The 16,677-nt window shown below is 53.7% G+C and overlaps 1 protein-coding gene across 1 annotated transcript; it reads left to right on the forward strand.

Moving 5' to 3' along the window:
- The first annotated feature begins 2,503 nt into the window (after positions 1 to 2,503).
- On the forward strand, positions 2,504 to 12,727 carry URAD (ureidoimidazoline (2-oxo-4-hydroxy-4-carboxy-5-) decarboxylase). Its single transcript, XM_002721424.5, has 2 exons — positions 2,504 to 2,844; positions 11,990 to 12,727. Exons 1-2 carry the CDS (start codon positions 2,538 to 2,540, stop codon positions 12,334 to 12,336), a joined length of 654 nt encoding a protein of 217 aa, XP_002721470.3. The 5' UTR covers positions 2,504 to 2,537; the 3' UTR covers positions 12,337 to 12,727.
- Positions 12,728 to 16,677: the final 3,950 nt, after the last annotated feature.

The following is a 16,677-nucleotide window of genomic DNA, read 5'->3' on the forward strand; positions in this document are numbered from 1 at the left end:
TGGCTTCGGATCGGCGCAGCTCCAGTTGTTGTGGCCAATTAGGGAGTGAACCAGTGGATGGAAGACCTCTCTTTCTGCCTCTGCCTCTCTGTAACTCTGCCTTCAAATAAATACATAAATCTTAAAAAGAAAGAAAGAAAGAGAGGAAGGAAGGGAGGGAGAAAGGGAGGAAGGGAGGGAGGGAGGAAGGGAGGAAGGGCTGGCCAGGTGGGTAGAAGGAAAAGCAGCCCTCTGTACAGACAAGATCGTCCGCTCCGTCTCCGCTTGTCTCTCGGGTGTGTGTGCGTTTTGCATCCACACCTCACCTCCCTCCCGACACTAACCAAGCTGCCTCACTCACACCCTCTGGAGGACCTGGCTTGTCCCACTGCGTTCTAGGCAGTAGAGCACCTTCCATGCCTACAGCTGCCGGAGCCTACACTGGCTTCTTGTGTTGAAAAGGAAGAGGCCAGTTGCCTCTCTTAGGGGAAGGAAAGACACCCGCGGGGCCCGTCTGCTGCAGGTGGTTATCCTGGGCCACCTCTTCCCCAAGGTCCAGCCCCACCTCCTCTCTGGCCACAGGCTTCCAACACAGCTGCAGGTGTCCCGCCCTGGTCTGCTCATCCTTCTCTCCCCTTGGCTTTTCATGAAGGACTAACTCAGTAGCAGCTTTCGCTAAACGCCCCTCTTTAAACTCTGTGATCATTTTGTCAACAGTCAATGACACGGTAGTATTGATATCGGCTCTGTCTGTGCCACATTCACCATCGGTGATCAAAAAAAAAAGGGGGAAGAGAGACCACCTAAAAATACTGAGGGTTAGAACTCAGGCGGCCTGAGACCTGCCAGGCTCAGGACTCTGTGCTGTGCTGCCGGAAACCACACACACACTGCAGGAGGGGATATTTATTCTCACGCACGCAAGTGTGGGACACACACAGAGACTCCCTGACTTCAGATTGGATTCATCTCGATAAACCCATCAGGGGTTGAAAACATCGCAGGTGGAAAATGCACGCAGTGCACCTAACCTTCTGCACACAGCAGCTCAGCCACACGCACACTGCGGAGTGTCAGGTGGGTGCATACCCTGTGATCACAGGGCTGGTGGGGAGCTGTGGCTACCACCGCCACAGGGCATCCGAGCCAGGCGAGATCTGGATTCAACCTTCCAAGGGCGGTGTCTGCTGAATGCAGGTGGCTGTCTCATCCTGGTAACAGTGAGCAGTTGTTAAGTTGAACCATTGTATGTCGGGCCCATAGAAGTATTAACCCTTTCCTCTATCACACTTGAAAAGATCAATAATGGTGAAACCTTTAGCAGTAAATTTACTAGCATTTCATTTGTACATTGTTTATTTTTTTCAATAAAATGATCATTTTATAGTATACTTTGTAGTGTTTTATAATGTTGCCAGCTTCTTGCTATTAAGAACAATGAGATATTTAATAGCCTCTGTCTGTGGGTGCACACCTCCCCACACACATCTCATATTTAGATGCATAGATTGTCTGTAAAGATTTACTCTCTAGGGGCTGGTGCTGTGGCTTAGCAGATAAAGCTGCCATCTGCAGTGCCAGCATCCCATATGGGTGCTGGTTCAAGTCCTGGCTGCTCCACTTCTGACCCAGCTCTCTGCTATGGGCTGGGAAAGTGGTAGAAGATGGCCCAAGTCCTTGGGGCCCTGTGCACCCACGTGGGAGACCTGGAGAAAGCTCCTGGCTTTATATTGGCCCAATTCTAGCCATTGTTGCCACTTGGGGAGTGAACCAGCAGATGGAAGACCTCTGACTCTCTTTCTCTGCCTCTGTAACTCTGCCTTTCAAATAAATAAATAAATCTTTAAAAAAAAAAAAGATTTACCCTCTTTGAAAGAGAGTTCATCAACTTCTTTTATTTAAGAGATGAGGCCTTGGTCTTGCCCAGGTGCGTCTCTGGCCAAACATCAGTGTGCAGATTTAGGACAAAATCCATGGATCGCTTGGGGTCTGAATTATCAAGGAAAGCTCTTCTGGCATAATGATGACATTAAAATGCCAGGGGCTGGCATTGTGGTTCAGCAGCTTAAAACTCCGCCTGCAACACTGGCATCCCATATGTGTGCTAGTTCCAGTCCTGGCTGGGCCACTTCTGATCCAGCTCCCGACTAATGTGCCTGGGAGAGCAGCAGAGGATGGCCCAAGAGCTTAGGCCCCTGCCACCCAGGTGGGAGACCTAAATGGATTTCCTGGCTCCTGGCTTTGACCTGGCCCAGCTCTGGCCATTGCAGCCATTTGGGGGAGTGTACCAGCAGATAGAAGACCTCTCTCTCTCTCCCTGTCTTTCTTTCTAATTGCCTTTAAAGTAAATTTATGTATTTAAAAACTGCCAATGACGCCAAAGGTGTACCTGACTTAAATACTGCAAGTCCAACATGGCCCTGTGTTTGCTTGTGGGAGTGGTTTGATCTGCCGGGGGAGATCTCTGCTCCCTGGATTGCAACCTCAGCCCATGTTTGTTTATTACACAAGCATCCTGGATTAGCGTCTCCCAGAGGCGGCTGAGACATGCTAAGCTGATGTTGCCTAAAAAGCAAGCTTGTACATTCAGCAAACAAAACCCGGCGAGCAAGCAGAGTGTGGGATCCGCCAGCCACTCGCGGAGAGGACGACCAGCCGGGCATCTCTCTGCCTCCAGACGAACAGGAGCCATGGACATCGAGAAGGTCAACTCCATGGATTTTGGAGAATTTGTGGACGTGTTTGGAAACGTGGTGGAGAGGTGCCCCCTGGTCGCAGCGGCCGTGTGGTCGCGGCGCCCGTTCTCCAACGCGGCCGAGCTGGAGCACCACTTCCTCGCCTTCATTGATGCCCTGCCACAGTCAGGTATGGCTTTGGGGGGAGATGCTCCGGGCCAGGGGACTTCAGATCTGCGGCTGACAACACTTGCCCACGATGCATTCGTGTAGGGATACTCCCTGAGAACCAAGCCCCATCGCAGGATCAGGGCCAAGTGGTTTGGCAGAGCGCATGGTGGCCACAGGTAAATGTCCAGTAGCAGAGCCGCGGGGTCGGAGAGAGGAATGGGGTGATAGGTCGCGCACTGTGATTCACAGAGCAAAGGTCAGACCCAGACCCACCTCAGGGAGCCGCCCAGTGTTCGCTTTGGCCATGTCCTGGTCTGTAGGCAAGCCAGGAGACAGCTGGGTATCAGCAGATCTAGGCGCCCAGGGCAAGGAGCACATGGCTGTCATTTGGGGCCAGATTGGACTCCACCGGGTCAGCAACGGCCTGGGGCAAGGGAGAAAAGGAGGGTCGGGATCGATAGGAGACTCTGGGAGAGAAGGGGTGAGGCTGAGGCGAGGGACTGCTAATGGAGGCTCTCCAGGGCACGAGATGGGGAGACAGGGAGCCCGAGGCTTTGGCGCACCCAGCGGACTCCGAAGCGCCAACTGCACCGTTTGCCCCAGGCCCTCTGCAGAAGGCCACGACGTCCTGACAAGGACAAGGGGCGGGGGCCGCCTTCGTGTGGGGGTTGGTGGGGGGCGGCTCGGGCCAGCACCTGCTGGCTGCCACCCTGCAAAGGTGCGAAGGGGCACATGGTCATGGGGGTCCTGCGAGGCCCGCGGTTGTCAGATGAACATCTCCAAATGCAGCAAACCTCCTTCCAGTCTAGGAAGAGCAGAGGGCAATGGAAAATCAAACGGAAAGGGACTGTGTTTGGCCCAGCGAGGGGAAGATGCTTGTGCCTTCCAATTCTAGCTTCCTGCTGCGGGAGGCAGCAGGTGAGTCCCTACCAGCCATGTGGGAGACCTAGATGGAGTCCCAGGCTCCTGGCTTTGTCCTGGCCACCTCAGCTGTTGTGGGCATTTAGGGGAGTGAACCAGCACATGGAAGCTGGCTCTCTGCTCGCTCGCTTGCTCTCGTGTGCGCTCTCTCTCTCTCTCTCTCTTTTCCTGTCTCAAATTTAAAAACGGCAGGCTAGGTCTCAGCTGGAAGAGTAGGTTAACCCCAGCTTCTCAGCCCCAAGTCTGCAGGACAAGCTGGAAGGGGCAGGGGAGGAGGCGTGCTCCCCGCGGCTGGCAGGAGGATGCAGGAGGGGAGTGGGAACCTCCAGAGCCACAGGGGTAAAGGGCGTGGAAAAGGCACAAAGGACGTCTTTCTCTCCACAAAGGAAATACAGAACCCAGGAGGAAAATCCCACAATGTGGCATCGTCACACCCCAAGGGGTTGTGGGGCTCAGGCTGGGGCGGGCAGGACTGGGAGAGCGCGAGAGGGCGGAGTGCACTGCTGCAATCTGTCACTCACTCACGGCTGGCAGGGTTACTCCGTGATTTGCCATGTATTACTCTGTGCCAAGACCGGTTGAGGATAAAATCAGCATTTCTCTATTTCCCATCAGCATGTGTTCCTTCGCCTCTGACCAGAGGTTCTAGTTCAGGGTAAATCCAGCCCAGGTCCTGAGCAGTTATCCTGTATCGAGTATCATGATGGCAGAAGATCAGCAAGGTTAGCAATGGTGATAGCAATGTGACCCGTAACTACAACTTGCTGCACCTTCACTGTTGGTGTGTTTCATGCTCTTTCCCAAACACTTTGCATTTGTTAATGCACTCAATCCTCCTGCTAACACTTTGACATAAGTATTATTATTGTTATTATTTCCCCCATCTTACAGATGATAAAACGGAGGCACAGAAAGATTAAATAACTTGAGCAAGGACAGCCCCTCAGGAGAGAAAGGGTGGACCCCCTGCCAGCCCCAACCCTCTAGTGCTCAGGACCGGGGCTGGATTTACCCTGAACTAGAATTCCAGTGGAACTGGAATTCTAATCCTGGTAGTCAACCCGACAGCATTTGAAAACAGTGGCACAACTGAGAATCCACCCAACAAGTTCTGAAGGGTCTTCCTGAGACTCAGAAGCAAAGGTTACAAAGTTTCCAGAGGTTTCCTTCATTCACTTTTTCAAATAATATTAACACTGGATGTCCCAGACCCCAGTTTCAAGATAATCAACCAACATGCCCTGTTGTATGGTATAGTGGCTATAGTTAACAATGATCTATTGGAAACTTGAATATTGCTAAGTAAGCGGGATTTTAAATGTTCTTTTTTCTTAAAAAGAAGTATTTATTTATTTAAAAGGCAGAGGCAGAGAGAGAGCGAGAGAGAGAGAGAGAGAGAGAGGTCTTTCATCTATTCATCCACTGGTTCGCTCCTCAACTGGCTGCAAGCAGCTGGGGCTGGGCCAGGCCAAAGCCAGGATCCGTGTCTCCCGTATGGGTGCAGGGGCCCAAGGACTGTTTTCCCAAGTACATTATCAGGGAGCTGGATTGGAAGTGGAGCAGCCAGGTCTCAAACTGGTGCCCATATTGGATGCCCAGCACTGCAGCAGGAGGCAGCTTTACCTACTATACCATAGTGCTGATCCCTTAAATGTTCTTATCACCTAAAAAAGAATGTGAGGCGATGAATATGATAGAACTTGATTTCATCATTGTACAATATATATGTATCTATATGTGTATATGTCAAAACATCAAGTTGTACACCATAATATATACCATTTTTATTGTTCAAAAAATCAAATTTAATGCACAGCATATAAACTAGATGTAATAGAGTCTTTGAATCCAGAAACGAGAAGGGACCTTGGGGGAGATGCAGGATGTGGCCACCATCCTCATCCAGGACTTCTACTAGGGTTCCTAACAGTCTTCCACGTTAGCAGAAAACTGAGGAGTCAGGGTGCTGAAGTCAACCAAGGAGGCCATGCAGGTTTTGTTATGATGGCAATTGACCAGTAGGTGGCACTCCAGGATCAATATTGGGCTCCAGCACTAAGGGACAATGTTCCCTCTCTAGCCAATCAGGTCCCAGAGACCAAAGATAGGGAAGGGATTCCAGGCAAAAGGAATGGCCATGGGAAAAGGAAGAAGGCACATACACACACACACATGCGCACACACAGACATACCCCTCGAACAGGTAAGGACTGATTTGTGTTAAAAATCAAGAGCAATAAAGCTTTCATAGGAGGCCATCATGCATCTTTGTGTCATTTGGCAATGACAATAGTTTATTATGCAGGACTGACTACAGAGCATATCTGTTGAACCAATGAAGGGCTCAGACATCAATAATTGTCATGTAAAAGTTTTTTTAAGATTAAACTATTAAAATGTGTTCATTTGTTTATTCACTCAAAACTATATCACACTCCTTCCAAGAGTGATGTGTTGGTTAATCCCTCCTGAACACCCACCGTGCCCGGGCATCATCCTGAGCATTGAGAATTGAACCGTGAACAAGACAAATCCCTGCCTTCAAGGAACTTATGCACTGTTGAGACAGACAGGATTAACATACAGAAATACAATGATTTCAGGTTCTAAGAATGATTTGAAAAAATATGCAATACTACAGAAAGTAATAACAAAAGAAGTCTTTTATAAGAGGCTTATTTATGGGGCCGGTGCTGTGGCATAGTGGATAAAGCTGCCACCTGCAGTGCTGGCATCCCATTTGGGCACTGGTTCACATCCCAGCTGCTCCTCTTCCAATCCAGCTCTCTGCTGTGGCCTGGGAAAGCAGCAGAAGATGGCCCAAGTCCTTGGGTCCCTACACCCATGTGGTAGACCCGGATGAAGCTCCTGGCTCCTGGCTTTGAATCAGTTCAGCTCTAGTGATTACAGCCATCTGCGGAATGAACCAGTGGATGGAAGAGCTCTCTTTCTCTGCCTCTGTCTCTCTGTAACTCTACCTTTCAAATAAATAAGTGAAGAGATAAGTTTATTTATTTGGCAGTCAATGCTACAGAAAGAAAGGGATACAATCTTCCATCTGCTGGTTCACATCCCAGATGGCCTCAACAGCCAGAGCTAGGACAAGCTGAAGCCAGAAGCCAGGAGCTTCATTCAGGTCTCCCATGTGGGTGCAGGACTCAAACACTGCCTTTTCCCAGGGAGCTGGATCAGAAGCTGAGCAGCTGGTACCCAAACTGAGCTCCATATGGGATGTCGGTATCACTTTCTCTCTGTGCCACCACTGACCTCCGAAAGAGATCTTTTGTAGCAAATGGAGTTCAAGTTTAGAACGGAAGGATGTGGGCTGGGTGTGGGGCACGACTGCAAAGCTGCTGTTTGGGACGCCTGCATTCCATAGTGGAGTGCCTGGGTCCAAGCACTAGCTTCGCTTCCAATTCCAGCTTCCTGTGAATTGTGTACCCTGGGAGACAGACAGCAGGTGATGGCTCAAGTCCCTGGGTCCCTGTAACCCATGTCAAGACCCTGACTGAAAGCTTTCTCCCAAGTTGGGAAAAGTACAATTGGTATACTTTCACCAATTCCATTCAACACTTAACCAGAAGTTATAGCTAGGCCAGTTAGACAAGATATAAGAGGCATACACATTGGAAAGAAGGAGAGAAAGAAGGCTCTGCATTCACAGGTGATCCTATATAGAGAAAAGCCTAACTGTAGCTAATAAACAAATTCCGAGAAGTTACAAAATACAAGATGAATGCAAAAAAATCGTCAGCATTTCTGCACACTTGTAATAAATCCTATGAAAAGAAAAGTAAAAAAACAATTCCAGGGGTCTGCATTGTGGCATGGTGTGGTAGGCCACCACCCGTGACACTGGCATCCCATATGGGCGCTGGTTCGAGACCAAGCTGCTCCACTTCCAATCCAGCTCCCTGCTAATGCACCTGAGAAGGCAGGGGAAGATGGCCTAAGTGCTTGGGCCCCTGCACTCACGTGGGAGACCCTAATGAAGCTCCTGGCTCCTGGTTTCAGCTTGACTCACCCCCAGCTATTGTGGGGGTGAACCAGCAGATGGAATATCTCTCTCTCTCTCTGTCTCTCCCTCTATCTCTCTTGTTCTCTCTTTCTCTCTGTCTTTCAAATTAAAAAGAAAAATTCAGAGGATGAGAAGGAAGCTGCCAAGATCTAGGCTGATACTACTCTGAGAGAGCAGCCTGGAACCAACTTGGTTGCTGCAAGGGACTTGGCAGAGGGAAAGTCAGGAGCAGGCAGGCTAGACCAGAGGGTGGAGAGCTTTTTTTGCAGCAAGAAATCTGGTTTTCTCCACTTGCAAGGTGATCCAAAGATTGCTGTGGAACGGGGTGAGGGCTACATCAGACACAGGCAGGTCCGGTGCAGGGGCTTCTGCAGTAGTGGAGGTTAGAACGGAGGAAGCCGGTGCCACGCTGGGGGCAGTAGAGAGGGGAGACGGGACTGGTGCTCAGAACGGAGTTGGAGCCAACAGGATTTTTTAAAAATGGATTTGGTGAGGGAGGCAAGAAAGAAACAAGGAAGAATTAATGATGAGACCCAAACCCCTAGTCTGCGCAACTGGGTGGAGAGTGGTCTCATTTTCTCTCATGAGGAAGACTCAGAATTGCGAGGACAAGATGGGGGAAGGTACTTGTTGAGTCAACGGTGTCTCACAATCACCCAAATGGGAATGCCGAGGCCCCATCGGATCCCAAGACAGGAACCCAGTGGAAAGCCAAGATCTGAGTGTCATGGGGGACTTGGTGACAATGGAAAATCATGGCACTGCCTGGAAACGGGTACAGAAAGGAAGGGGTGTGCCCACGGGCCCCAGAGGGTCTTCAGCGTTGGTGAGCTCACAAAGCAAGACAGCAAGGTGCAAGGAAGCCAAGTGTCTCTAAAGGCAAACGATGACAATCTGTCAACAAGGAGAGGGGGCCACCGTGTGGCACAGGACACGGGACACGCTCCTGACAAAGAGGGGCCAGGGCATTGCTCAGGCCTCCAGCAAGAGGCCTACCATCTGTGACTTTGGGGAGAGCAGACTGGCAAGTGGGGCTTAACGCTTGATAGAGCGAACCTGGAAGCATAGGGGAGGAAGCTGAGAGGCCAGGAGGCAATCCTCGGAGGGATTTGCTGTCTGGTGGAGCAGAGACATGAGCAGAAACCAAGAGAGCTTAGCTTTCATTTTGTTTATGGGATGAGTTAGTCTAAAGTGTTTGTTTGCTCGTGGGTGGGGACAGGTTGGGGGTGAGGAAACTGATGTTTTAGGTCACAGAAGCAAAATTTTCTATAAGAGGTCTAGCATCAAAAGGAGCAGGTGGCTTTTCACAGAAGGGACAGTCCCCCACTGCACCAAGAGTAAGGCCACCCTGTGGCTATGGCCGCAGGTGGATTGGTAGGCGGCTCTGGGTAATCGGCTCTGGGTAATCGTCTGTCCGTCAGAGGCCACCACTATTGTCCCCGCCATTCTCCTGCTGAAACAATGCGTGTCTATTCTATGCCAGGAGCTCTTTCAGGTACAGTGATTCATGCCCTGAGATCCCAGCAAATAACTCAGGGCCACACCTACATCTGGTGTGATGTGCCAGTGACACAGCCCAAGTCCTGAAGCTCACGGAAGACCCAGAAGCACCGACACGCCCTGACCTGGCCCTCACTTGGGCATTTGAGGTTAGGGGGTGCGGTTCAGGACTGGAGACAGGGAGGTGGCATCAGCCAGCTTGGTCTCCAGTTTCCTGCTGGGATTACTGTGGGGACTGGGGGGAGGAGCAGCCAGGAGTAGCTTTGGTATACACAGGTGGTGGTAGGGAGCTGGGCCCTGGCTACAGTGATTTGGGGCAATGATGGTGCACTCTTTGGCCAAGGAGGTCGGCTTTTGTTTCTTCTGAGCAACCATCCCCTCCCCATCTCAGTGCATCTTTCCTTGTCACCTACACCAGAGGGGTGTGTGTGTGTGTGTGTGTGTGTGCAGCCCAGATCCTCTTATTGTAGTCTTTTTTCTTCTACCCATGCCCTGCCTCCTTTCTCTTCTCTCTTCCCTGTCCTCCCTAGAAGAGTGGAAACCCATGCTCACTCCCAGGCAAACATTAACCTCTGTGGGCAAGGGCAGGAAGGGCCAGGGCCAGGGCCAGGGCCAGGGCCAGGTCTGGCGTGCGTGTCCCCCCCCAACAGCCGGTGTGCTGGGGGAAGTGCAGGAAGGTGTAGGGCAGTAAGAAGACACGCTCCTTACACTCCTCCCCAATTGCTAGTCCCCCCACTCCAGCTCCCGCTGGAGGAAGAAACTGGAGAGAGACAGAGAGAGAGAGAGAACCTCTGCAACCCCCCCACCTGGGTGAGGGTACAGAAGTTCACAAATACCTAAGGAGTGTAAGCCCTCAGGGCTCATCTTCTGGGCCTGAACCAGGTGGGGGCCGAGGAGTCCTCTGGGTAGGGATGCTGTCTGCCCCGAGCTGCGTTTCCCTCTAGGGAGGGCCGGTGAGCAGCCTTGTGGCACTGCTGCCAACCATGGCCCAGGGCTGGGCCACTCCTCCAGGTAGGGAGTTGAACACCTGACAAGGCTGGGGGCAGGGAGCGGGAAGGCAGGTCTCCTTCGGGCAGTGCTGGAGGGCCCTGCTGGCAGGGTGCCGGGCAGACGGCCTGAAACTGAAGTGGAGGGAGAGAGAGAGACAGAGACAGAGAAACAGAGAGAGAGCGCCGTTGGTGACTCTGGTTTCCTTTTGAACGCCCTTAACCATGCAGGGGCAGTAGTGAGGAGGGTGCTCGGTGCAGCCAGCTGAGTCACCTTGGACGGGTCACCCCACCCTTTCTGAACTTTCATCCGCTGATCTTTCAGAGGTAGCCTCTGACTGTCCCTTCCTCTGGGGACATCCACCAGCGAGCGTCACCATCCCACCTGTCCTTATTGGGCACCAATGGTAACGTTTGAGGAAGAGGAGCTTTTCCTACAACCGCAGCCCCATTTGCTCTGTGTATGATACACAAGGGTGTTTTCAATACTCCTCTCCGCCAAGGCAGCCTCAGATCCAGCACTCCCCTCTCCCGGGCCAGAGGTGCTGCAGCAGGGAGTGTGGCCGGTCAGCGCAGCTCCTCAAAGGTTACCTACACCACCAAAAACGACCACTGCTCTTAGTCTCAGTGGGCTCTGGGTCTCAGACAGATGAACCCTCTCTAATGCTCACCACTACTCAGCTGTCATTCCTTGTCTAGATCCTGGCCCTCTGCCTGCCCCATCTGAAATATTGCCTAGAGCCCAGGATTCCGACTCTCTCTCTCCCTCTCCCTCTCCCTCTCTCTCTCTCTCTCTCTCTCTCTCTCTCTGGACCGCTCATCGCTCATCGAAGTGACGGGGCAGCGCCTCGGGAACCCCCCAGGTTAGGGCTCAGCAGCTCAGACAAGCCGCCAAGGTCCGGGTGTGGACCAGAAAAAGCTTTCTTCCGAGAATCCTCTGTTCTCTGTTGGCCCTTGGGGTCTCCAGCCGCAGTGAGGGGACTGATGAGCCGCCGGCAGGGCGGATGGTGGTGGGGGTGGGGTGGGGAGGTGAGCCCGGATTTTCTTGAAAAGAGAAACGCCATCCTCACTCAAAGGTGGGAAATGGATTTCTTTGCAGTTAATCATCTGCAAAGCCCTTTGGATGTCAGATTCCAGAAACCCGTAACTCACACTTAGGGTCACAAAACCCTGGGCATTTATTTGCCCAGTCCCCAGGACCCGCCCCGCCCCTACGCGTCCTCCTTCGGCCAGAACGAAACCCGTGGCAGGGTTTTCGCAGGAAGTGTTCGGGCCCTCGCGTCCGGCCCCTTCCGACATCAAAGCCCCCCCCCCCCCCCCCCCAGAGCACAGGGGTTTGAGAAGATACGGAACGCTCGGGCTCCTTATCGAGGTCCGCTCCCTCCGGAGCAAGTCGTAAATTCCGAGCCTCGGCGGCCGCCCTCTCTCCCCTCCACTCTTCCTCTAAGTCTCAAAGGACAACCCTGGCCACTTCCCGCCCCGCCCCCGGGTCCTGGATGGGCCCGAAGGTAGCGGGGACCCAGAGGGGCGGGAGGTCGAGAACTCGAGAGAGGGCCGGCTCCGCTGGGACCCCGCTCGGATCCCGCAGCCTCCTCCGGGCGGGGTAGGAGGGCAGGCCGGGCCCGTGCGCCGCGTCACCGCGGACAGAGCCGTACGTAGTGCGGCGCGCCCTCCCCGGGACGCGGCGAGGATGCAGGCGCCGCAACGCGCTTCCGCTGCGTGTTTGTGTTTCTCTGCAGGCCAGGAGGGCATCCTGCGCTGCCACCCGGACCTGGCCGGCCGCGAGCTGCAGCGGGGAACGCTCACGGCGGAGTCGCAGCGGGAGCAGAGCGGAGCCGGGCTGACGAACCTGGGCGCCGACGAGCGGCTCCGGCTGGCCGAGCTCAACGCACAGTACCGCGCGCGCTTCGGTTTCCCCTTCGTGCTCGCCGCGCGCCTCAGCGACAGGGCGGCCGTGCCACGAGAGCTGGCACGCCGGCTGCGGCGCCCGCCGGCGCTGGAGCTCCGCACCGCCCTGGACGAGGTGAAGAAGATCTGTCGCCTGCGCCTCGCCGACCTCCTCGGCTCCAACCCTGCCAAGTTGTAGCAGACGCGCGGTCCGCGGGGCCACCCCCGGGCGCACCGCGGCATGCGCCCGGGCCTCTGGCCGCCGCGGTGCGGGTGAGCGCAAGGCTGACTCGGGCCAGATCGGCGTCCGCACACACGCGCAGAAGAAGTGGAGAATTAAGGCAATCATACGCCTCTCCCCACCCCCCACCCCCCTCACGCGCATGCCTTGTCAAAATATCCAGGGGTAGTACTCTACCCCGAGTTATCCAGCTCATTGCTTCAATTTTTCCCTCCCGGTGCGGCCTGCCCGCACTGCCAGCTTTTGTGGATCCAAAGCGCTTTGCCTACTCGTGTCGGCTTCCCACCCTCTCCGGCTAAGCCCGAGCCGCAAAGCAAAACGGACGGAAAAAGGCCTCTTGTGTTTCCCAGCGGTTTGTCTGTTTGTTTTTTCTTCTCCCACCTCATTTGCAGCACCCGGCATTTACAAGTGAGCCCGAAGTGGCTTTCTGGCTCTGGGGCGCCGCTGGGGGCTGGAGCTAGGAAGACAGAGCGCTGGTCTCGGTCCCGGCGCAGCCGGGAAACTGCGGGAGGCGGGCGATGGCCCCAGGAGCAATCTGCGCGGGGTCCTCTGGGGGAAGGCGCCCCGAGGGCTCGGGCAGAATGGCTGCAGCTAGGGATTCCTCAGAGGGAGAGCAGTGGGAAGCGGGTGTCTCTACGTAGGCAAAACCTGAAGGCCAGGAGCCGGTGAGTGCCCTGGCTCTCCCGAAGATGGGCATTTGGGGGCTGGCTCCACTGCCCTCAGGAAATCTACCCGGTTTTAAATTGATGACAAGACGCTCTGCCCAATGCTGAGTGTTGTGCGCCGTGGGATGAGGGGGGACCCTGCTGAAATGCAAGGAGATTGGTGCCTTTGAAATCTTGCCCTGCACAGTCCTCTACCTCTTGTTCATGCCGGGACTCCAGGGCTGGCTGAGGGGCAAGTACGCCAGCCTCCCTGGAAGCCCACTGCATATCTGCCCCTCACCACGTCTGCCTAAAGGGCCCCCAAAGAATACCATTGAGGCTTCTGTTGGCAGAGAAGGAAAGCAGCCCTGTCTCCCCAAGGCAGGCAGGGTAAGAGGTGAAGGCAAGGCCTTCCGTGGATAACCAGCCCCGTGCAGGGTTAGCAAAGCAGCCACAACAACAAGCTAAGAACTTTTCCATAGAGAGCTGCACGGCTGCTCCCCTGGTTCTGCGACTGATGTTCCACAGCCTGACATCACGGTGGAGCACTAGGAACTTAGCCACGGAGTCCCGTCTTCCTTCCCCCCTCTTATAGGTGTTCCCACCAGTGCGGCAAGGGTGAAGGCCAAGAGAAGTGGGTTATGGGACAGGTTCGGGGAAAGCAGGCTGCTACCACTGTCCCTGTCGCCAGAAACCTCTCGGGTAGGAGCACCTGGCACACTCGACGGAGAGAGCTTGATGACTCAGTTCCTGCACCCTGCGACCCAGAGGGAGGCTTTGGGCTGGGTCCCGTCTCCTTCCTGCCAGGTAACTTTGGGGGGGGGGGCACGGAATCTGACACCGGAGACTCTGCTGCTTGGCTGGGCCCAAGACTCAGAGTGACCCAAGACTAAGAGGAATCCAGGGTTTGCATAGACGGCCCCTAAATGCAGCAATGCGCTCCAGGTAAAAGGCGCAGAACCCACCGGCCCAAGCTTCCCTGCGGGGTCTTTGGTGGAAGTGGAGAGGAGCTCTGGACCTCTGCGTCTCGGATTACACCATTTGAACATTTTCAACAGCCCACAGCTTGTCCGGGAAATTGTTTATTCCCGTGGGGAGGGGTCCGCATGGCGGGCAGACGCTGCCTCTGCCTGTTTTGAAGCAGGTGTGAGTGAGGGGAAGGAGCGCTGGCTTCGCCGGGCGCTTCCTCAGGCCCCCCGCGACTGGCAGCCGCCAGGGCGAGTCCAAGGAGCGGGCGCGGGGCTGGTTAGGCGAAGGCCGTGGGTGGCTCTCATTGCCCCTTCCAGGAGTAGCGCGGAGGCCGAGGCTGCTCCGCACCTGGACGGGTCCCCTGTGGCTGCCGAGATCAGGCAGGGGAGTCTTCTCTGGCTACATCTTGGCTTCACCAGAGCCACGACCTGAGCTTCTGCTGGCCTCGGTTCTGTCCTGGTGCGCAGGATGCGGGAGACAAACCCTGGCCGTAGGCACAGCGGCCACGGACCGGGACCTGAGTGCACACGCCAGCCGGGGCTGAGAGCTAAGAGGCATCCCAGGTGCCTCCCGGGGCACAGAAGTGGTTGGGGGCAGATTCCAGAATGAAGAATTAGTACCTTACTTACTGATTCGTTAAAACAAAATAAGCACCAAACCACACACACAAGCCCAAAAACAACCCTGAAGGTTGGAAGGCGAGGATCTGAATCAAGGTTTGCCACTGGACATTCCATCCCTGCCCTTATGCCATGTCCGCACCCCTGTGAGATGTCCAAACCTGGGCAGGTGAACGGTTTGAGTAAAGGAATCGGAGAGAGCAGCTCAGCTTAGGAACTGGGGAGCCGAATCCGACCTTGCCACATGCCTACATAACTGGGGAACAGAACGGGGTTTCCTTTTTATTCGGAAAGGTAGGTTGCCCAGCCTGTGTGCCCCAGAGGTGATCCCAGCCTGGGTCTGGGAAGACAGAAGGGACAGTTCTCCCATTTGGAGCTTGGACGCCTTTTCTAGCGATCAGGCACACCAGGAAATGGGTTCTCAGGAGGAGAGAAGAACTCTTTTGAGAAAGTATTTGCTGTGAAACAAAAGCAGCAGGTGCCTTCTCTGTTGACTGGAAAAAAACCTGGGACAGAGCCTATGGAAAACCCACCCACCGGTCAACGAATAGGAGGTGAAAAGTTGCCAGATTTCTAGCCCCGGCAGAACCCGGTTATTCTGAAACTGTCAGGTGCAGGAGCTGGGGGTGGGGAGTGAGGTTCTCTGGATCTTACTGCTGCATGGCTGTGTGCTGGGGATGTGTTTCCTGAGTGGCAGCAGCCCGCCTTAGTAATCATTAACATCTCTGCAGGCTGCAGTGAGTCCCAAAGAATGCACGTGCAGCAGAGGTTTATTTTTAGGGACTTGAAGACCTAGCTGTGTGACCTTGGATATGTTACCTCACCTCTCTGGGCCTCAGATGCTCCTTTGGGAAGGGACCCAAAGATTCCTGTCACCCCTCTAGGGAAAGCAGCTAAGCCCATGGGCCCGGGGGTGGGGGGCGGTGGTCAAGGAGAGCTGAACCTTTATCTGAGTGTGTTCCCTCACCAGCCATATAAAACATAGCCTCTGGGGCTTCCTAGGAACTTATTTTCATATGATTAAACAGAGGTCTTTGGAGGCACAAGACAATGGTGACAGAACAAATGTTAACTGAAAGCCCTCCACTCCAAACCCACATGATAACACCGGGCTAGTGCCTGGCTGGACAGCCAGCCTCTCTCTGGCATCCAGCCGTTCCCTTTAGAATGGAGCTCCTTTGCTCCTGAGCCACTGACCCCCAAGGCTGCCCTAGGTTCCTCCCTCTGGAGGGATTTAAATCATTTTCTGTGCTCATCCCTCACCTAGAATTATACTGCATCATGCAGTCCCAATCAGTGTCCACTGGCACTAGTTTTTGAAGAAAGAAGGAGAACAGGCCACTCCTATTTATCTGTGTAGCTTTCATCCATTGAGCAAAATCAGATTTCTGTATGCAAAGATGATCCCCCCCCCCCTTTCCTTGGATTCTTTATGTTCCTTGATCTGGCTGTGAGAATATGAGGGCACTTCAAAAGCTCATGAAAAAATGGAATTAAACGATAGGTTTCTTGGGGTAGGCACTGTGGTGTAGCAGGTACAGATACTGCCTGCAGTGCTGGTATCCCAGTTCGAGTCCTGGCTGCTCCACTTCCAATCCAGCTCTCGACTATGCCTGGGAAAGTAGTGGAAGATGGCCCCAGTGCTTGGGTTCCTGCACCCACATGGGAGACCCAGAAGAAGCTCCTGGCTCCTGGCTTCAGCCTGGCACAGCCTCTGCCTTTGTGGCCTTTTGGGAAGTGAGTCACTGGATGGAAGATTTTCTCACTCTCTGTGCCTCCCTCTGCCTTTCTATAACTCTGCCTTTCAAATATATAGTAAATAAAACCTTAAAACAAACAAACAAAAAAAAACTTTGAAGAAAAGATAAGTTTCTTCAAATGCAAAAATATTTAAATTCATGCATAGTTTTTTCATAATACATATTTTCAGTGAAGCTTTTGAAGATCCTGTTAATGCATGGATTTCACATATTTTGCACCAAAACCAAACTGATCTGTTAATTCTATTTTCCATATACTTTTTGAAGTGTCCTCCTATATTTTGGATAAGGAAAGCATCCCTTGCC

The sequence above is a fragment of the Oryctolagus cuniculus genome, chromosome 9 (assembly GCF_964237555.1).
Source record: "Oryctolagus cuniculus chromosome 9, mOryCun1.1, whole genome shotgun sequence".
Lineage (NCBI taxonomy): Eukaryota > Metazoa > Chordata > Mammalia > Lagomorpha > Leporidae > Oryctolagus > Oryctolagus cuniculus.

Coding starts and splice junctions, on each gene's coding strand:
- URAD (XM_002721424.5), top strand. CDS start 2,538: ATGTTGCCTAAAAAGCAAGCTTGTACATTCAGCAAACAAAACCCGGCG. Junction 2,845..11,989: donor TGATGCCCTGCCACAGTCAG/GTATGGCTTTGG, acceptor GTTTCTCTGCAG/GCCAGGAGGGCATCCTGCGC.